General features: G+C 37.1%; 1 protein-coding gene across 1 annotated transcript in view; it reads right to left on the bottom strand.

Annotated features, from left to right (window-relative positions):
- The window catches only part of si:dkey-215k6.1 (transmembrane protein 132B), a 258,278-nt gene that overhangs the window by 9,005 nt on the left and 226,071 nt on the right, over nt 1-23,202 (bottom strand). Inside the window, exons 7-12 of the mRNA XM_061904865.1 lie at nt 14,264-14,469; nt 11,168-11,234; nt 10,966-11,097; nt 10,831-10,908; nt 9,181-9,243; nt 8,965-9,093 (exon numbers count right to left, since the gene is read on the bottom strand). Of these exons, the coding sequence (XP_061760849.1) occupies nt 8,965-9,093; nt 9,181-9,243; nt 10,831-10,908; nt 10,966-11,097; nt 11,168-11,234; nt 14,264-14,469 (675 nt within the window). The remainder of the gene's footprint in view (nt 1-8,964; nt 9,094-9,180; nt 9,244-10,830; nt 10,909-10,965; nt 11,098-11,167; nt 11,235-14,263; nt 14,470-23,202) is intronic.

The raw sequence follows: 23,202 nt of genomic DNA, 5'->3' as shown, positions 1-23,202 counted from the left end.
TATTGTTATTAATATTATTGTTAATGATGTTACTAGTGTTATTATTGCTGTTGTTAATGATTTCAATATTGTTATTCATGATGTTGTTAATGATTTCAATATTGTTATTCATGATGTTAATATTGGTTATTTATGTTGTCGTTGATGATTTTAATTTTGTTATTGTTGTCGTTAATGATGTAATTATTGTCATTAATGTTGTTCGAAATGGTTTTAATATTGGTATTTATGTTGTTTTGAATGATTTTAATATTGTTATTAATGTTGTTGTTATTAATGTTATTGTTGTGGTGAATTATTTAATAGTTTTATTAATACTGTTCTTAATAATGTTATTATGTTATTAATGTTTTGTGTCAATGATTTGAATATTGTTGTTAATTTTGTTAATGATTTTGATATTGTTCTTGTTGCCGTTAATAATGTTATTATTGTTATTAGTGTTGTTATAATGACTTCAGTATTGTTACTAATGTTGATGTTAATGATGTTACTATTGTTATTATCATTGTTTTTAAAGATTATAATATTGTTGTTAATGTTGTTGTTAATTATTTTAATATTGTTAATAATATTGTTGTTAAATGAGTGTAACATTGTTATTGTTGTCAGTAATAATGTTATTATTGTTATTAATATTATTAATGATTTTGCTATTGTTATTAATGGTGTTTTAATTAAGTTTAAAGGCCTACTGAAACCCACTACTACCCACCACGCAGTCTGATAGTTTATAAATCAATGATGAAATATTAACATTGCAACACATGCCAATACGGCCTTTTTAGTTTACTAAAGTGCAATTTCAAATTTCTCTCCGGACTTTTTTCTTGAAAACGTTGTGTAATGAATATGAGCGCTACGTACACACACTGCCAAGAGTTGTCTACTTTAACGGCATAATTACACAGTATTTTGGAGATCTGTGTTGCTGAATCTTTTGGAATTTGTGCAATTAAAATTGGAGAAGTCAAAGTAGAAAGACGGAGTTGGGAAGCTTTAGCCTTTGGCCACACAAACACACGATGATTCCTTGTTTAAAATTCACGGAGTTCAAACTTTAGTATGGATCAGAGCGGACATGGATCCCGACTACATTTCAACCAGCAGGTTTCGGTGAGAAATTTGTGGCTAAAAAGTCGCCACTTACCGGAGATCAGCTGAGCTTGTGCCGTCCATACAGCTGCCTCCGACTTCCCCGAGACACTGCGCGTCAACACCCGGCCGTGGACGTACATTTCCGACTATCAGGTACTGTTAAACTCACTAAAACACTAGCAACACAATAGAAAGATAAGGGATTTCCCAGAATTATCCTAGTAAATGTCTCTAAAAACATATGAATCCGTCTCAATGCAACACGATTGCAATCGCATTTTTTTGTTTTTAACTTGTTTTTTTTGTTTTGTTTTTTTCTAGTCCGTCGCTATCACTATCCTCAAACACAAATCTTTCATCCTCGCTCAAATTAATGGGGAAATTGTCGTTTTCTCGGTCTGAATAGCTGTTTTTGTTGGAGGCTCCCATTAAAATCAACGTGAATATATGAGGAGCCCTCAACATTTGACGTCATCGTCTGCGACTTCCGGTAGAGGCAGGGCTTTTCTCCAGTTGCGAACTTTATCGTGGATGTTCTCTACTAAATCCTTTCGGCAAAAATATGGCAATTTCGCGAAATGTCTTTTAGAATACATAGAATGGACCTGCTATCCCCGTTTAAATAAGAACATCTAATTTCAGTAGGCCTTTAATATATTTTTTTAATGTTGTTGTTATTGATTTTATTATTGTCATTAATGCTGTTGTTATTGATGTTATTGTTGTGGTGAATTATTTTAGTATATTTTGTAAATGTTGTTAATAATGTTGTTATGTTATTAGTGTTGTTGTTGTTAGTGATTTTACTATTGTTGTTAATGTCTGTAATGATTTTGATTTTGTTATTGTTGTTATTAATGATGTTATTATTGTTATTAGTGTTGTTATTAATGACTTCAATATTGTTACTAATGTTGATGTTAATGATATTACTATTGTTATTATCATTGTTTTTAAATATTGTAATATTGTTATTAATGTTGTTGTTAATTAATGTAATATTGTTAATAACATTGTTGTTAAATAAGTTTAACATTCCTATTGTTGTTGTTTATAATGTTGTTAATGATTTTAATATTGTTATTGGTGGTATTTTAATTGAGTTTAATATATTTTATTAATTGTATTAATGATTTTTAATAATGATGTTATTATTGCTGTTGTTAAGGATTAAACTTAGACTTAGACAAACTTTATTGATCCACAAAGGAAATTGTTGTATCTTGATTAATTTCTAATGGTTTTTATTGTTGTTGTTTTGTTGTTAATGATTTTAATGTTGTTATTAATGGTGTTCTTAATGATTTTAATATTGTTATTGTTGTCAGAGAAAGATATCTAACACCTGCTCGCCTGGTTTGGTACACACTAGTGACTATCTGCCTGACACACACACACACACACACACACACACACACACACACACACACACACACACGCGCGCGCGCACACCGGACACACACAAACACACACACACACACTGAACAACAGACACTTGCAGGAGGAATGTGTGTAATTTCCCAGGAGGATTCTGTTTCTCTCCTGCGTGACAACACTGAACACTCATTGAGACAATTATTACAAATGTATTATTATTATCAATATGTTTTTGTCAAAACAATGTTAATAATATATTATTACAACAATTTTGTTATCATTTAAACTTTATTATTTTATCTACAACTTTAATATTACGTTTACAATTGTACTAATATATTAATTCAACTTTATTGCTATTATTACAACTTTATTATTATTATTACAACTTTTTTATTATTATTACTATAAACATTTTTTATTATTATTATAATAACATAATTACTATTATTAAATCTTAAATACATCATTATTATTATTAGTAGTAGTAGTAGTTGTATTATTATCATTATTATTATTTTTATCATTATTATTATCATTATTATTATCATTATTATTATTATTATTATTATTATTAATACACCTTTAAGATTATCATGACTATGGATTATCATCCATAGTCAGGTTGGGTTTATACCGCCACGGGTAAGATGTACCCCCGTGCTACCTGCCACATTCGGGCAGATGGGGCTCGTAAACCTTGGATGCCAACCTGTCTACGAGAAGGTCACTCTGAACTAAAACCGGGACTGCGTGGAGTTGTGCCCCACAGTTCGCTATTAGCATAGTAAAGCCAACCATGGAGTACAAAGTCATCCCAAATCCTATACTTCCAGCGGCGGGAGTCTGCAGGAACATCGCGGCGGACGGTGGTGCTGGTCCTCCTCCTGGATGACACCATGACGACAGGACCTCAAACCCTGGGATTGTCCCAGGGAGGGTCCTGTCCGAACACAGCACCCCGTCCAAAGCACTCATGTGCTGTCGGAGACCATGTGTTATGGGAATCTTCGACGCATGCACAGCGAGAGAAGAAGCAAGGTTGATAGAACTTGCACACTGTGCAGAAGAACGGGGAGTGGAGATCCTGGGGGTCCAAGAGCACAGGAGAGTGCACACTGATGACCCCATCCTGTACTGCAGAGTGGAGAGATGCACGTTCATTTCTGCATCTGCGTCGAGGAACGAGGCCCAGGCCGCAACAGGCGGTGTAGGGTTAATGCTGGGCCCACGGGCACGTAAGGCTCTCCGTCGGGTTTACCACCACACCGACAGGATTCTGAGCGCAGAGTTCTCGGGCAACCCAGTAACAACAGTCATAGTCGTGTACTCACCCACCAACGTGGCACCATCTGACGTGGTGGAGAAGTTCTTTGGGGACCTTGTAAGAGCGGTCCGTGGCGTCTCAGTGCACAACTTCCTGGCACTCCTTGGGGACTTCAATGCAAGGCTTGGACCAGAGGACGCACCCTTCCCTTACCACGACTCTACCAACCGCAACGGCACCTACTTCACATCCTTCCTCATGGAACACGAGCTACTGGCGGCGAATACCATCTTCCGGAAGAGAACAGGAAAGAGGTGGACCTTCCGAGACCGAGCCTCAGGAACACTACGGCAGCTAGATTAAATCCTAGTGAGGAAGAAATGGAGATACTCCCTCCTGAATGCTGAGCCATACAGCACTTTTAGTTCTGTGGGCTCAGACCACCGTGTGGTCTCAATGAGAGTTTGCCTGAGCCCCAGGGTCCCCAAACCAAGTCCCAAGATCCGGTATAACTGGAAAGCCTTCTCAAGTGACCCTGACCTTCAAACCAGATACGCAGAGGAGATGAGGAGACGATTCCAGCAGCTGGATAGGGGAGCGGAAGCCAGTGGATAATACAGGAGATTCGTCACTGCGAAAGAGGAGGCGACCAGACTGTGCGTGCCCATGATGGAGAGAGTCAGTACCTCCAGACGATCCAAACACCCAGAGGTCGTAGCAGCACGAGGGATGGTGGAGGAAGCCCGCCTCAACTTTGAGCGGGAACCCACTGTGGAGAGGCGTGGCGAGCTGAATGAAGCCAAACAGTTTCTTTTCAGATGCTGTGATACCATCAAAGGAAAAGAACTGATGGAGAAAGTGCGGAGGGTGCAGGCGGCGCAAAGTGAACAACAGTATGGGGAGGCCTGGAGGGTCATCAATGAGATGACGGGGCGGAAGAGGACCAAGGAGGGACAGGTGGAGGGACACAGCCCGGAGGAGAGGGTGACAACCTGGTCCAGTCACTTCAAAAGGCTGCTGGGAGAAACAGCACACGCAGCTGAGGAAGAAGAAGTACCATCAGTCCTCCGAAACCTGAACATCAACGATGGTCCCTTTACAGTCGGAGAGCTTGCCAAGGCAAAAGCCACAGTCAGAGTGGGAAAAAGCGCTGGCCCGGATGGCATAACCCCAGAGGTCGTGAAGAACTGTGATCTCGATGACATCATTCTAGAGTTCTGCAACCTTGCTCTGCTGCACAATCGGCTGCCTGATATGTGGTCTCTATCAAACATTGTGCCAGTGCCCAAATCCGGAGACCTCTCGAAGCCAGACAACTACCGAGGCATCAGCCTGACCTGTATCACTGCAAAAGTCTACAACCGCATGATCCTAAACAGGGTCCGGCATGCAATCGACCCTCACCTGAGAGTAAATCAGAATGGCTTTCGAGAAGGACGAACAACTACAGCCCAGATCTTGGCACTGAGGAGATTGATTGAGGAGGTGAGGAAGGACAACCTGACTGCAGTCCTATGCTTTATAGACTTCAAAAAGGCATTTGACTCGATACATCGAGGCATGATGGTGAAGAACTTTAAGGCATACAGTATTACTCCGAACCTACTCCGAGCAATAGAGTCCATGTACGCAGGAACAAGGGCCAGGGTGGTGACCCCAGATGGCAACAGCGAGGGGTTTGACATCCTGCCTGGAGTTATACAAGGGGATACACTAGCCCCCTTCCTCTTCATCATAGTCCTTGATCACGCGCTCAGGAAGGCAATAAAACGGCGAGAGCAGGAACTTGGCTTCACACTGACACCAAGGAAGTCGAGTCGACAACCGGCAGTGGTCCTGACAGACCTTGACTATGCAGATGACATCAGTCTGCTCTCCAACAACGTGCAACAAGCACAAGTACTACTACACAGGGTAGAGCTAGAGTGTGCCACGGTTGGCCTTAGGCTAAATGCCAAGAAAACTGAGGTCATGACCTACAACATTCCACCAGAACACCAACCTCTGGTAACAGCAGGAGGCACAGTGCTGAAAGAAGTTGAGGACTTCAAGTACCTGGGCGCATGGGTCAACTCAACTGAGCAAGATCTTAAAGTGAGGAAGGCACTTAAATGGAGGGCCCTGAACGGCATGACCAATGTATGGAACTCCAACCTCCCCCGCCAAATCAAACTCAGCTTCTTCTACGCGACAGTTGAGTCCGTTCTCCTCTATGGCAGCGAATGCTGGACCCTGAAGCCAACCCTGGAGAGGTCTCTGGATGGTTGCTACACCAGGATGCTGCGTGCAGTGCTTAACATCGACAAGAGTGCGCACGTAACCAACAGAATCCTCTACAAGGGAATAGCAAGGGTGAGCGAGAAGATTGCTGTAAGGAGAATGAGACTTGCAGGACACTGCCAAAGACACCAGGAGCTGCCAGCCAGCAAATTGGTGCTGTGGGAACCAACACATGGGCATCGGTCAAGAGGACGTCCCACACAAACATACGTGGACGTACTCTAGAAAGATGCAGGAGCTCAGAGTACCAAGGAACTGGCCAAATGTATGGAGAATCGGGATGACAGGAAGCAACGATGGAAGGCTCGTCTGAGGACGACCTAGAGCGATTACAATTTTATTAGTATATTATTACAACTTTATTGTTATTATTACAGCTTTGATATTATAATTAAAACTTAATTATTATTATTACAATGTGATTGATATTATTACAACTGTATTATTTATCATTAATATTACAACTGTATTATTATTAATATTACCACTTCATAATTATATTATTACAACTTGATTGTTATTATTACAACTGTATTATTATTATTATTAATATTACAACTATAATATTTTATATTATTAATACAACTTTATGATTATTATTACACTTGTTTAATATATTATTATAACTGTATTGTTATTATTACAACTGTGTTATTATTACAACCTTATTATTTTATTACAACTTTATTGTTATTGTAATGACAACCGTATTATTATTTTTTTACTACTTTTTTATTATCATTACTATTTGATTATTGTTATAGATAGAAGTCTATTGTTATTTTACAAATGTATTATTATTATTATTGCTTCATTAATGTTCAACTGTATTGTTATTATTATTATTATAATCACTTTATTAATATTTCAAATGTATTATTATTATTATTATTTCAACTTTATAATTATATTTAAACTTAATTATTACTATTACACTGTTAATTTTATTAAATTACAACTATATTACCATTATCTAAGCTACTATTATCATTGGTAAAACTTCATTGTTATTATTACTACTTTATAATTATTATTAAAACTTTATTATTATTATCATTATTATTGTTATTATTATTATTATTATTATTATATTACCACCTTATCGTTGTTATTATTATTAAAACTATATTATTATTATTATTATTACACCACAATTATTATTATTATTAATAATAATTAATATTATCATTCTTAAAATTGGTATTATTATTACTGTTCTTACTACTACAACTTTATTATTATTACTAAAACTTGTTATTGTTTTTACAACATTATTATTTTATTAAAACTTTATTATTATCATTAAAACTGTTATTATTATTACAATTGTATTGTTACAATTTCATACAATATTTGGAATATTCTTCTTTCTTCTGATGAATAACTAAATATCTGTATTTGATGTAGGCTCCACTCTGTATGTAACTAACTATAGCTGGGATAGGTTCCATCTTTTATGTAACTAAATAACTGTAATTGGGAAACTAAATAACTGTAGTTGGGATATGCTTCATCCTTTATGTAAATACATAACTATAGCTGGGATAGGCTCCACTCTGTATGTAACGAAATAATAATTGCTGGGATAGGCCCCATCCTCTTTCAAGCATGCAGCTGTGTACCTAATGAAGTGGCCAGTGAGTAGACAAAGACAAACAGGAAGTAGACATGTTTACTTTATCACTTAATGAACTACTTTCTGTCTCATTAGTGGCTTACAGGCGTGATGGCAAGGTAAGTGCGGGAGATTTTTATTCTAGTCCTCCCTGACACACACACACACACACACACACACACACACACACACACACACACACACACACACACACACACACACACACACACACACACACACACACACACACACGCACACACCTTGAAAGATGGTGGGTGTTTCTATCAGCTGCCTATCGGGCACCTTGCTGCAGTAAAGCGGAGATAGGTGCTGTAAAGCGGAGATATGTGCTACAAAACGCCTGCAAGTCACACACAGCTAATTACAAAGTGATTATGTGTGGCAGATAGGTGGCGTGACATGTTCACACACACACACACACACACACACACACACACACACACACACACACACACGTACACGCACACGCACTCACACACACACACACACACACACACACACACACACACACACACACACACACACACAGTTATGTTCACACACATTCACAGTTATGTTCACACACACACACAATTATGTTCACACACATAATTATGCTCTGATTACAACCTCAGGGGTTCATTCCAGAACTGCATATCATGTCCTCCATCTTTGTGTGTGTGTGTGTGTGTGTGTGTGTGTGTGTGTGTGTGTGTGTGTGTGTGTGTGTTTGTGTGTGTGTGTGTGCGTGCGTGTGTGTGTGTGTGTGTGTTTGCATGCGCGCGTCCGAGCCAAAGGCATCGAGGTGTATCCATTTTGTATTCAAACTTTCATTCATACTCCAGTGGACCTTCTCATCTGCAACATGACTGTGTTGTGTAGCGTGTCACGTAGACTACTTGTTTGGGTGTGTAGTGTGTCACCTAGACTACTTTTTGGGTGTTCAGTGTGTCACGTGCCCTACCTGTTTGGGTGTGTAGTGTGTCATGTAGACTACTTTTTTGGGTGTATAGTGTGTCACACAGCCTACCTGTTTGGGTGTGTAGTGTGTCACGTGGACTACTTTTTTGGGTGTATAGTGTGTCACGTAGCCTACCTGTTTGGGTGAGTAGTGTGTCATGTAGTCTACCTGTTTGGGTGTGTAGTGTGTCTCGTAGTCTACCTGTTCAGGTGTATAGTGTGTCATGTAGTCTACCTGTTTGGGTGTGTAGTGTGTCATGTAGTCTACCTGTTCGGGTGTGTAGTGTGTCACGTAGTTTAACTGTTTGGGTGTGTAATATGTCATGTAGCCTACCTGTTTGGGTGTGTAGTGTGTCACGTAACTTACCTGTTTGGGTGCCTGCAGGAGCTCACTGGCCGTGGAGGTCAGCTGGATGGCTCTCTCGTGTCCTGGACTGGACGTCACACTGAGCGACAAGGAAGCCACCAGCTGGACTCCCAGGTCCGTGATGGTGACCTGACCAGGGACAAGAGGATCAGTTTTACAACGCCGGACCTTCGCCCAGGTCGCTGATTGTGGCCATGTTTGTTGTGTTTTTCCTACCTTGTCGTCCAACACAGTCACCGTCTTTTCTGCCAGGATGGAGTCGGACAGAGGAGACAACACCTGGAAAAAACAATAATGTAACATAACGTAATGTAACATAACGTAATGTAACGTAACAGCATGACATAACATAATGTAACATATCGTAACGTAACAGCATGACATGACATGACATAATGTAACATAATGTAACATAATGTAACGTAACTGCATGACCTGGCATAACAATATGTAACATAATGTAACATAACAGCAGGACATGGCATAACATAATTTACCACAACCTAACGTAACAGCCTGACATGGCGTAACATAATGTAACATAACTTAACGTAACGGCAGGACATGGTGTAACATAATTCAACACAACCTAATGTAACAGCATAACATGGCATAACATAATGTAACACAACGTGATGTAACAGCATGACATGGCATAACATAATTTAACACAACCTAACGTAACAGCATGACTTGGTGTAACATAATAAAACATAACATAATGTAAAATAACGAAACGTAACAGAATGACATGGTGTGACATAATATAACTTAATATAATATAAGATAATATAACATAAGATAATGCAACATAACGTAACGTAACAGCATGCCATGGTGTAACATAAAGTAACACAACCTAACGTAACAGCATGACATGCCATAACATAGTATAACATAATGTAACAGCATGACATGTCATATAATAATGTAACACAACATAACGTAACAGCATGACATGTCATAACATAATGTAACACAACATAACGTAACAGCATGCCATGTCATAACATAATGTAACACAACATAAAGTAACAGCATGAAATAATGTAACATAATGTAACGTAACAGCATGACATGACATAACATAATGTAACACAATGTAACATGACGTAATGTTACAGCATGACATGACAAAACATCTCTAACACAGTGTAACGTAACAGTCTGACGTGGCGTAACATAATTTAAAAATGTAATGTAACAGCATGACATGACGTAACATAATGTAACATAACATAAAGTAACAGCAAGACAGAGCCTAACATAATGTAACATAATCTAACGTTACAGCATGGCATGACACAACATACTGTAACATAGTGTAACGTAACAGCCTGACTTGGCGTAACATAATGTAACACAATGTAATGTAACAGAATGACATGGCATAACATAATGTAACATAATGTAAGGTAACAGCATGACATGGCGTAACATAATGTAACACAATGTAATGTAACAACATGACATGGCGTAACATAATGTAACACACTGCAATGTAACTGCATGACATGGCGTAACATAATGTAACACAATGTAATGTAACAGCATGACATGGCGTAACATAATGTAACATAACGTAACATAACAGCATGACAGGGCGTAACATAACATAACATAACATAACGTAACGTAACAGCATTACAGGGCGTAACATAACTTAACAAAGGACATGATAAGACACGTTAAGGTAAGATAGGAAAGGTTGAAATAAGACCACATCAAATGAGTTGAGAAAAGTTGAGTTAAGATCAGGTAAGTTAAGATAAGAGGTGTGAAGACGTGTGAGGAGTCTGCCCGGCGACAGAGTACAGAGTGAGCGAGGCGTGTGATTGGTGCAGAAAGAGAGAAGAGACATGTGACCTGGATGGTGGTGATGCCCAGGTCCCGGCCCAACAGGACTCTGCCGTCTATCAGCTTGGCGACGCGAGGGTCCTCCACCTGCGGGGGGGTCACCTCCTTCATCACTGCGTACCTAATGTTGTGTCCCGTGACTACCTTCAGCTGGTCCAGGACCAGGTGCGTGATGTCCGCCTGCCAGTCGGCGCCCAGCATGAACACCATCTGGCCTCTCGGGTCGGACGGCTCCGACACGAAGTGGGTGAGGACTCGGACCAGGGCGTACTGGTACTGGGGGTCCCGGAAAGATTCAGGATTAGACGGGAGGAGCCTTCTGGACTTGAGAAGCAATTAAAGATACCTGCAGGGTGCAACCTTTGCCGCCCTTCTTCTCGTCCTCATCCTCGTCTTCGCTGTCTCGCCTCATCCTGCACGCACACCACTTTTAATCCCTCATCATCCTCCATTGATTACACCACTGACAAAGGAACGTCTGATACATCTTCAAGTGCACTGGAATGTCTGAAACACCTTCAAGTGCACTGGAATATCTGAAACATCTTCATGTGCACTGGAACGTCTGAGATACCTTCAAGTGCACGTGAATGTCTGACACACCTTCAATTGCACTGGGACGTCTGAGACACTTTCAAGTACAATGGAACGTCTGAGACACCTTTAAGTACACTTCAATGTCTAAAACACCTTCAAGTGCACTGGAACATCTGAGACACCTTCAAGTGCACGTGAATGTCTGACACACCTTCAATTGCACTGGGACGTCTGAGACACCTTCAGGTACACTGAAACGTCTGAGACACCTTCAAGTACACTTCAATGTCTAAAACACCTTCAAGTCTACTGGAACGTCTGAAAGACCTTCAAGTACAATATAACGTCTGAGACACCTTCAAGTACACTTCAATGTCTGAAACACCTTTAAGTACAATGGAACATCTGAGACACCTTCAAGTACACTTAAATGTCTGAAACACGTTCAAGTGCAATGGAACATCTGAAAGACTTTCAAGTGGACAGGAACGTCTGAGACACCTTTAAGTACACAGGAGTGTCTGGAACACCTTCAAGTGCACTTGAACGTCTGAAAGAGCTTCAAGTACAATGGAACGTCTGAAACACCTTCAAGTACACTTCAATGTCTGAAACACCTTCAAGTACAATGGAAAGTCTGAGACACCTTCAAGTACACTTCAATGTCTGAAACACCTTCCAGTACAATGGAACGTCTGAAACACCTTCAAGTGCAATAGAACGTCTGAGACATCTTTAAGTACACTTCAATGTCTGAAACACCTTCAAGTGCGCTGGAACGTCTGAAAGACCTTCAAGTGGACAGGAACGTCTGAGACACCTTTAGGTACAGTGGAGTGTCTGAAACACCTTCGAGTGCACTGGAACGTCTGAATGACCTACAAGTACAATGGAACGTCTGAGACATCATCTAGTACACTTCAATGTCTGAAACACCTTCAAGTACAATGGAACGTCTGAGACACCGTCAAGTACACTTCAATGTCTGAAACACCTTCAAGTACAGAGGAACGTCTGAAACACCTTCAAGTGCAATGGAACTTCTGAGACAACTTTAAGTACATTTCAATGTCTGAAACTCCTTCAAGTGCGCTGGAACATCTGAAAGACCTTCAAGTGCACCAGAATGTCTGAGACAACTTTAAGTACACAGGAGTCTCTGAAACACCTTCAAATGTACTGGAACGTCCGAAAGAGATTCAAGTTCAATGGAACGTCTGAGACACCTTCAAGTACACTTCAATGTCTGAAACAGCTTCAAGTACAATGGAACGTCTGAAACAACTTTCAGTACACTTCAATGTCTGAAACACCTTCAAGTGCGCTGGAACATCTGAAAGACCTTTAAGTGCACAGGAACGTCTGAGACACCTTTAAGTACACAGGAGTGTCTGAAACACCTTCAAGTGCACTGGAACGTCTGAAAGAGCTTCAAGTACAATGGAACGTCTGAGACACCTTCAAGTAAACTTCAATGTCTGAAACACCTTCAAGTACAATAGAACGTCTGAAACACCTTCAAGTGCAATGGAACGTCTGAGACATCTTTAAGTACACTTCAATGTCTGAAACACCTTCAAGTGCACTGGAACATCTGAAAGACCTTCAAGTGGACAGGAACGTCTGAGATACCTTTAAGTACACTTGAGTGTCTGAAACACCTTCGAGTGCACTGGAACGTCTGAAAGACCTTCATGTACAATTGTGCGTCTGAGACATCATCTAGTACACTTCAATGTCTGAAACACCTTCAAGTACAATGGAACGTCTAAGACACCGTCAAGTACACTTCAATGTCTGAAACACCTTCAAGTACAGTGGAACGTCTGAAACACCTTCAAGTGCAATGGAACGTCTGAGACATCTTTAAGTACACTTCAATGTCTGAAACACCCTCAAGTGCGCTGGAGCATCTGAATGACATTCAAGTGGACATGAACGTCTGAGACACCTTTAAGTACACTGGAGTGTCTGAAACACCTTCAAGTGCACTGGAAAGTCTGAAAGACCTTCAAGTACAATGGAACGTCTGAGACATCTTCAAGTAGACTTCAATGTCTGAAACACCTTCAAGGACAAAAGAACGTCTAAAACACCTACAAGTACACTTGAATGTCTGAAACACCTTCAAGTGCACTGGAACGTCTGAAACACCTTCAAGTACATTGGAACGCCTGAAACCCCTTCTAGTACTCTTGAATGTCTGCAACACCATTAAGTACACTGGAACGTCTGCTTCATTTTAAGAAGTACGCTTCTTAAAATGTAGACCTTAAAGTGCACTTGTTAAAGTGTATTTCTTAAAGTGTACTTCTTTAAGTGTACTTCTTAAAGTGTAATTCTGAAAGTTTAGTAATAAAAGTGTATTCATTTAAGTCTACTACTTAAAGTGTAGTTGTCGAAGTCTACTAATCAAAGTGTACTCATTTAAGTCTACTTCTTAAAGTGTACTCAGTGTACTTTTTAAAGTCTATTACTGAAATTGCACTTCTTAAAGTGTGCTTATTAAAGTCGACTACTTAAAGTGTACTTATTCAAGTGTACTTATTAAAGACTACTACTTAAAGTGTACTTGTTAAAGTGTACTCATTAAGGCGTGATTATTGAAGTGTATTTCTTAAAGTGTACTATTTCAAATAGATTACTTAAGACATAGTTATTCAAGTGTACTTGTTAAAGTCTACTTCTTAAAGAGCACTTATTAAAATGTACCTCCAAAGTGTACTTCTTGGAGTGTACTTATTAAAGGTAACTACTTCAAGTCTACTTGTTAAAGTATTCCATTAGAAAGCCAGCAATGTAATATTTACAAAGTGAACACCGCTTCACTTCTTTTTACGCTTGTGTAAAAAGTGTGACTTGGTGAGTGCACTGAAACAGAGGGTTAGACCACTTGTGTGTTTACCTCCTGCTGGGGGCGATGGGCACACGCCAACCTTTGACCTGGCTGAGCTCTGTGTCAGACACGTGGATCTGCAGGGGCAGCTTGGGCACCCACACGCTGAGAGCCAGCTGGGCAGACAGGTGCATGTAGGTGAAGACCACGCCCACAGACTGACGCCCACGCATCTCCTTGCCGTTCACGAACACCTGGTCGCACGTCGGGGACACCTGGGCAACACGGGTACAAGGACAACATCCCATGCTTTTATTGTGAAAGGAAGCCTTTGTCAACATAAGAACATGAACAACGAACACCATGGATGAAAACATTTATGTTTTCTCCAAGAAAACTAGCAACACTGACTTTAGACATTCTTAGAATTTTTAGCAACATCTAAAACATTTAAAACAGGCTTAACAACTTTTAAATTGATTTAAAAAAATAATCTAATTTTTAAAAGTTTTAACATTTTTAAAAAGGTTAAAAACATGTTAAAAAAACATTGCAAATCTTTATAAAGGTTTAAACCATCGAAAACAGTTTTAAAAAAATATAAAACATTTGAAACATTTAAAAAATAGTAAACATTTTGAAACTTTGTAAAAATGTTTAAACATGTTTAGCGTTTTAAAACATTCCAAACAACTTTTAAATTGATTTTTTTTATTCTAATTTTTAAGGGTTTCAACATTTTTTAAAAGGTTTAAACATTTTAAAAACGTTGCAAATCTTTATAAAGGTTTAGACTATCCAAAACATAAAAAAAAATGTAAAAATTTTAAACATTTAAAAAATGGTAAACAATTTTAAATTTTGTAAAAATGTTTACCTTTTTAGCGTTTTATAACATCCTAAACAACTTTTAAATTGATAAAAAAAATGTCTAATAATTATAAGTTTTAACATTTTTAAAAAGCTTTAAACATTTTAAAAAACGTTGCAAATCTTTATAAAGGTTTAAATTATCCAAAACATTTTTAAAAAATGCAAAATATTTTAAACATTTTAAGACATTTAAAAAATGGTAAACGTCTTGTAACTGAGTAAAAATGTTTTAACATGTTTAGCGTTTTAAAACATTCTAAACATTTTTAAAACATTTTCAAACATGTTTAACATTTTAAACAATTGAATACACCTAAAACATTTAAAACATGCTCAACAAGTTTTAAAAGTTTTCAAAATTGTTTCAAAGTTTTAAACATTTTAACATTTTTAAAACATTTCAAATATTAAAAATGTTTAAACTATGTAAACAATTGTTTTTAAATGTAAATATTATTAACATTTTAACATGTTTAAAATGTTTCAGTTATATTTTTTACATTTTAAAATGTTTTTAACATTTAAAAAAAAAATATTAACACTTTAAACATTTGAAAAAGTTTAAACATGCTGAATCAGCTATAAAATTTTAAACATTTTAAAGCTTTGTAAATATTTTTAACATGTCTTGAATGTTTATTATTACAAAATAAGATAAACATTTTAAACAGAAGTTTTAAACATTTTAACATTTTCTAAATGGTTTAAACTATGTAAAACATTTTTTAAGTAATATTTTTAAACTGTTTAAAACTTTAGGGAGATTTTAAATTATTTTTGCTATTTTTTTAAATGTTAACACTTTAAACATTTAAAAAAATAATAATAATGTGAAAACATTGTAATTTTTTTAAAAATATGTTTAACATTGTTAGCATTCAAAAACATGCTGATCATTTTTTCAATGTTTTAAAAATGATTTCAAAGTTTTAAAAATTTTAACATTTTTAAAACGGCTTATACATTTTAAAACATTTCAAATATTTTAAACTAGCTAAAACATTTTTTTTTTTTTCAAAAGTAATATTTGACAAATGTCAACATGGGGTACATCCTGGAATGGGCTCCAGCTGAGATGGGCTCCAGTGACCCCCCGCTACCCCGAACAGGACAAGCGGTAGGAAATGGAGGGATAGATGTTTTTAATTTTTCGAAAAATGTTAACACTTAAATGTTAACGTCAGGTTTAACATTTTAAACATTATTATTCTTTTAAACATTTTAAAACTTTTTTCGATGTGATTATGAAGTCCAAAGTTTAAAACTTTTTAACATTTTTAAAACGGTATGTATATGTATGTATATATATATATATATATATATATATATATATATATATATATATATATATATATGCGGTATATTATGCGGTCCTCTCCAAGGTTTCTCATAGTCATCATCATTGTCACTGTCACCGACGTCCCACTGGGGTGAGTTTTTCTTTGCCCTTATGTGGGCTCAACTGAGGATGTTGTTGTGGTTTGTGCAGCCCTTTGAGACAATTGTGATTTAGGGTTGTATAAATAAACATTGATTGATTGATTGATTGATTGATGATACATATACATATACTGTATATGTATATATATATATATATATATATACATATATATATATATATATATATCACCATCATCATCTTCTTCATCATTCTCATCGTCATCAATGTTAGCTGAATGCTGACATTATATTTCAACATGATGCTACAGTAAGTTAGCATATTTGCTGAGAAAAAAATATGTTTTTAACTAACTGGCAAATAGTTGGCAGATTTCCAGGCGGAATTTTTTAGACGTGTAGCAAAACCTGTTTTTTAATGTGAAAATGTCGGACGGACGCTTTTGCAAAATAGGCAACTTTTAAATGTTTACCTCGTAGTTGTAAAAAATCAAACAGCACATTTTTGTGGATGCAAATGTCACTAAAATTACATTTGTTTTGCTTAAGGTGATTTTTAAAAGTTCCGATCTTCTTTTAAGATGTGTAGAAAAGCCTGTTGTTCTTCTTCAGCTTCCAAAAAATACGTAACCTGCTACTTAAAAACGTTTGTTGTTCATGAACACGATAATGTGCTGGATAGGTTTTTGCCCTCGTCACGTTCTGTGGGTCCACAATCACTTCATGACACAAAGTTTTTTGTGCGAGCGAGCAGCAATGCGCTGAGTTGGAGCTCTGACGACATGAAGAATGGATTTCATCTGAGAGCTTCGCCACAAACTGCAGCCAGCGAGCGACACGTCGGAGGGAAGCGGCATGCAGCACGCCGGAATAAAAGCGCCGACCTCAGCACTTCTCCAAAGTTTGCGGTTGCCGTCTTCCACGTGGGCTCCAGCAACTTTTTCAAATAAGGAAATATTTTGTTGAGGACACATTTCTTTAGGTGGCAAACCAAAACTTTAGAAGTTCTTTGTTGTTTGAAATGTGAAGTTGTTGTGCACTTAGCTGACTGACCTGGAGTAAATATGCTGCTTTTCTGTTCATTTGAAAGAAAAGTGACGACGGACTGAAACACCAACTTCTGATACTTTCTCTTCCAAGTCAAATTAACTGGGAGCTCACAAGTTCTACAACACGTGTGGGCTGCAAACCACTAATTAGCTGCACGCTATTTTTAGTATAATTAGAGACCTGGCAGCAGGTCGCTTGATTAGGCACACAGCCTCATATAAGAATACAGCGTTTAGTCAGTCAATTTACTTACATACATGTAGAAAACACATATATGTGTTTTCTACACATATATCTATGTACGGTATATATACATACATATGTATGTAAAGTATATATATACAGCATATATACATATATATATATACATATATATATATATATATATATATATATATATATATATCCATTTCCATCCATTTTCTACCGCTTATTCCCTTTCGGGGTCACGGGGGGTGCTGGCGCCTATCTCAGCTACAATCGGGCGAAAGGCAGGGTACACCCTGGACAAGTCACCACCTCATCGCAGGGCCAACACAGATAGACAGACAACATTCACACTCACATTCACACACTAGGGCCAATTTATTGTTGCCAATCAACCTATCCCCAGGTGCATGTCTTTGGAAGTGGGAGGAAGCCGGAGTACCCGGAGGGAACCCACGCATTCACGGGGAGAACATGCAAACTCCACACAGAAAGATCCCGAGCCTGAATTTGAACCCAGGACTGCAGGAACTTCGTATTGTGAGGCAGACGCACTAACCCCTCTGCCACCGTGAAGCCCTATATATATATATATATATATATATATATATATATATATATATATATATATATATACATATATATATATGTATAAATGTATGTCTGTATATGTATATGTATATATGTATGTCTATATTTATATTTATATTTTTATATGTATATTTATATGTATACTGTTTATATTTGTCAATATATTAGATTAGATTAGATTAGATAGTTCTTTATTCCTTCAGGAGTGTTCTTTCAGGAAAATTAAAATTTTCAGCACAATCCCATTCAAGATTAGACAAACATTACAGGGAAACAGAACAGGATCGCTGACTGGTGTGCCGGCTTCCAGCGCCCCTTACAAAAAAGGTGAGATACAGTTAAACAAGTGGGGGGGAATGGGGGGAAAAAATAGAAGATTAAAATAAATAAAAAATAAATAAAATGAAAAAAAAATCGGCCTAAGCCTGGGCCCTGGAGAGGGGGTCCAGACTGAAGCCAAGGGAAAAAAACAACAACAACTCATAGCCATAGTACACATCATGTAAGAGGGAAACATCAAACATCAAAGAAGACAAAGGACATTAAAGACATTAAAGCAGCGGATACAACCAGCCACGTCTACATACAGCTATGAATAAAAAGTAAAATAAACATATACTCTGGTGGCCTCTGCGGTGTTCCACACCATGGTCCGCTGGGGTGGAGGGAGCATGGCCAGAGACAGGAGCAAACCCAACAAAGCAACCAAGAGAGCCGACTCCACTCTCGGCCGCCAACCAACCCTCTCTCTCTCTCTCTCCCTCTCTCTCTCTCTCTCTCTCTCTCTCTCTCTCTCTCTCTCTCTATCTCTCTCTCTCTCGCTCTCTCTTTCTTTCTCTCTCTCTATTTATATATATATATTTAAATATATATATATATATATATATATATTACTGAATCAAGTGAGATATATATATATATATATATATATATATATATTACTGAATCAAGTGAGATATATATATATATATATATATATATATATATATATATATATATATCTCACTTGATTCAGTGAAAGCATCCATTAAGACCTAAAAAAAATTTAAAAAATTCACAGAGCATTTGAAAAAATAACAATACGATAAAAAAGTAATAATAATAAAAATGCATGTAAATACTTTATGATATGATATGGTAGAGTTGTAATAAAAGGAAGATTTAAAGGCTGTTATGAAAAAAATTAATGATGATAAAATAAAATTACAATATTTGTGTAGTTAGTAAGATCTTTTAAATTAATAACGTGTTTGCAAGGACACTAAATACGGTTAAATTGTAAAAAGAAGGAGAAAGGAAATTATTGGAAAAATAAAATATCTCACAAAATTCATCCTAATATTTTATCCATGTTGTTTTATTTCATTATTTGTTTTAATAAAAAAGACGAGTGAGTCAACTGTTTTTTTCAGCGACTCACGGTACAATCGTTAACACTCTGATATTAGCATGCTTTTTTTTAATCTAATTTTGTGTTCCTTGCTAACGTAAATATGCTAGCCTTTATTTTTTAAGCTAATTTTGTAGGTATACACCTCAATAACACATTGCTACTTAATGCAGGCTAACGTTAATATACAAACATTATAAACACAGTTTTCATTGTCTCACCTCGGAGTAATATATTTTGGTAACTAACGCATGTTACAGTTAGCTGTTTAGCATGCTAACACTGGCGTACTAAATATTTAGGTAAGTTAGCCGTTGTACACCTCAGTGTCTTGCATTTTGGTATTTCACTAATTGTAACTACAAATGTTGTTGTTAGCATGTTAGCACAATACTGTTAGAATGACAGCTGTTTCGCAACAATTTTTCTAGGATTTTAGAGATAAAGGGGAAGCGCTTGTATTTTAGCAGAAGGTTAGGTCTTTTAAATACCCCTCATTTTTATATAGCGCTTTTTCTCTAGTGACTCAAAGCGCTTTACACAGTGATACCCAATACCTAAGTTACATTTAAAGCAGTGTGGGTGGCACTGGGAGCAAGTGGGTAAAGTGTCTTGCCCAAGGACAGAACGGCAGTGACTAAGGGATTGAACCTGCAACCCTCAAGTTGCTGGCACGGCCGCTCTACCAACTGAGCTATACCGAGGATGAATAATCGCTGGTTTGAATTCTAAGGAAACAATCAATACCCGTGATACATCTAAAATGTAAATACAATTATTTATATATATATTTAACAAGGATCAATATGAATTTTATAATGCTGTATATGAATTAAAAATTATATTTATATATTCAACAGCATGTGAATTCAACAATGATGTATAATAATTCATCTTTGATCTATAGGAATTCATTATTGGGGGACGCCGTGGGGCAGTGGAAGAGTGGCCGTGCGCAACCCGAGGGTCCCTGGTTCAATCCCCACCTAGTACCAACTTCGTCACGTCCGTTGTGTCCTGAGCAAGACACTTCACCCTTGCTCCTGATGGGTGCTGGTTAGCGCCTTGCATGGCAGCTCCCTCCATCAGTGTGTGAATGTGTGTGTGAATGAGTAAATGTGGAAGTTGTGTCAGAGCGCTTTGAGTACCTTGAAGGTAGAAAAGCGCTATACAAGTACAACTCATTTATTATTGATTTATATTCATTTAACTATGATTTATATGAATTTAGCAAGGATTTTATGAATTGAATTATGATTTATGTTCATTTAAAAATGATTTAGATCACTTTAACAATGATTTATCTGAATTTAACAATGCCATAAATTACTTAAACAATTATTTATATACATTTGATAATTGTTTATATGAATGTAAAAATATGTTATATGTATTTACAAATGGTTTATGAAAATATAACAATATTTTCTTTTAGAATTCAACTTGATTCATATAATTTTACCAATGACTTGCTGGACATTCATTGTGATGACTACAACATATTATCCAGGTAATCATTAAGCTGTTACGCAACCATTTTTTATGGATTTTAGAGATAAAGGGGAGGTGCGACACCGGCCTGTTTTACCGGAAGGCATAATTAAATCTCTTTAGATTGCGTACCTAAACTGATATTTTTGCATCAAATAACTGGAAGTTAAATTCAATTAAAATGGTGTGTTTTTAGCAACATGAGGTTAGTGTAGGACTCAAGTTGTCGTTTGCTCTCCAAAATAAAAGGTTTTGTCTCAGTCTGAGTCGCTGATAAAAAAAAAATTATATTTTTCTCAAAGCAATATTTCCCTGGCCGGTCATTCCACTCCTTCCACGCCTAAGGGAATCTCATCCATCAGGCTTTTGGGAGGCCGTCATCCAATCAGAGCCCACTCGGCTGACAGGGGCGGGCCCTGGGGGCGTGTAGGCTCACTCTCTCTGTGATTGGATTAGACCTCCCACCTGTCAATCATTCAATCGCCTCTCAGTTTGGTTTCCGCCACTAGGGGGCATGAATAATTGCTTTCTTTTGTATTTGTTATTTTTGACATCTGTATATGTTTTGGAGCGGCAACTTGAGGGTTCCAGGTTTGATCCCCGAGTCACTGCCGTTGTGTCCTTGGGCAAGGCACTGGACCCACCTGCATTAAATGGAACTTTCACTCTGTAAAGCGCTTGAAATCTCTAAAGAAAAACGCTATATAAATATAAATCACTATCAGTTTGTCTTTACATATTGATGATTATTTAGTTCATTATATATTTATTAGCCCCCCTTTGGTGGCAGAGGGGTTAGTGCGTCTGCCTCACAATACGAAGGTCCTGCAGTCCTGGGTTCAAATCCAGGCTCGGGATCTTTCTGTGTGGAGTTTGCATGTTCTCCCCGTGAATGCGTGGGTTCCCTCCGGGTACTCCGGCTTCCTCCCACTTCCAAAGACATGCACCTGGGGATAGGTTGATTGGCAACACTAAATTGGCCCTAGTGTGTGAATGTGAGTGTGAATGTTGTCTGTCTATCTGTGTTGGCCCTGCGATGAGGTGGCGACTTGTCCAGGGTGTACCCCGCCTTCCGCCCGATTGTAGCTGAGATAGGCGCCGGCGCCCCCCGCGACCCCAAAAGGGAATAAGCGGTAGAAAATGGATGGATGGGATGGATTGTCAATATATATTTTAATTATTACATCTTTACTTGTGTTTATTTTTTTTATTCATTGCATCTTTAATGTCCGTACATGTTTTATTCATTCCATATTTATTATTTATATTTAATTAATTTAATTTCATTTGCATTTTTCATTTTAATTGAACATATCTGTTCAATTTTTTTTTACATATTTATTTGTAAAAACATATATGTATTACTTAAATCTTTACTTGTATTTCAAGTTTTAATCTTTAATTGTATTTACATTTTAAATCTATCAACCAACATTTGTTTGTATTTATATTTTTAATTCATAATAAACTTTATAGGTCTTTACATTTGTGATTTATTACATTTACATTAGTATTTGTATTTTTAAATTATAAAATTTGATTAGCATTTACATTTCAAATTATCACATTTTTGTTTTCGTATTTATGTTTTTAACTCAACATATTTGTATTTTTATTCACATTTCTGATTTAAATCTTTAATTTCAAATTTATCAAGTTTTTATTTAAATTACATTTTTAATTATTCACCTTTTTTGTGTGTACATTTTCAATTCATTACGTCATTATTTGCGTTGACATGTTTCATTTGGTACGACTTTTATTGGTATTTGCATGTTTAAAGAATGACGTCTTTATTGATATTTACCTGTAAGGTGAACGCGTGCAGAAAAAGCAAAGTTTCCTCAAAGTCGTGCAGACTCGGATGTCACGCAGAGCAACTTTGACACGTTTGCGGTCGCACGCTCGCTGGGAGGATTGTGTTGCTCTCTGAGGAACGCCACAATTATTCTCTCGTGTCTTTAAGTCCACAAAAATACAATCCATTTTGTTTTGTTTTTCTCTCGCA

Source organism: Nerophis ophidion, linkage group LG01 (genome assembly GCF_033978795.1).
Source record: "Nerophis ophidion isolate RoL-2023_Sa linkage group LG01, RoL_Noph_v1.0, whole genome shotgun sequence".
Taxonomy (NCBI): Eukaryota; Metazoa; Chordata; class Actinopteri; order Syngnathiformes; family Syngnathidae; genus Nerophis; species Nerophis ophidion.
The sequence above is the reverse complement of the archived record's forward strand: the minus strand, read 5'-3'. Positions and strand labels throughout refer to the sequence as shown.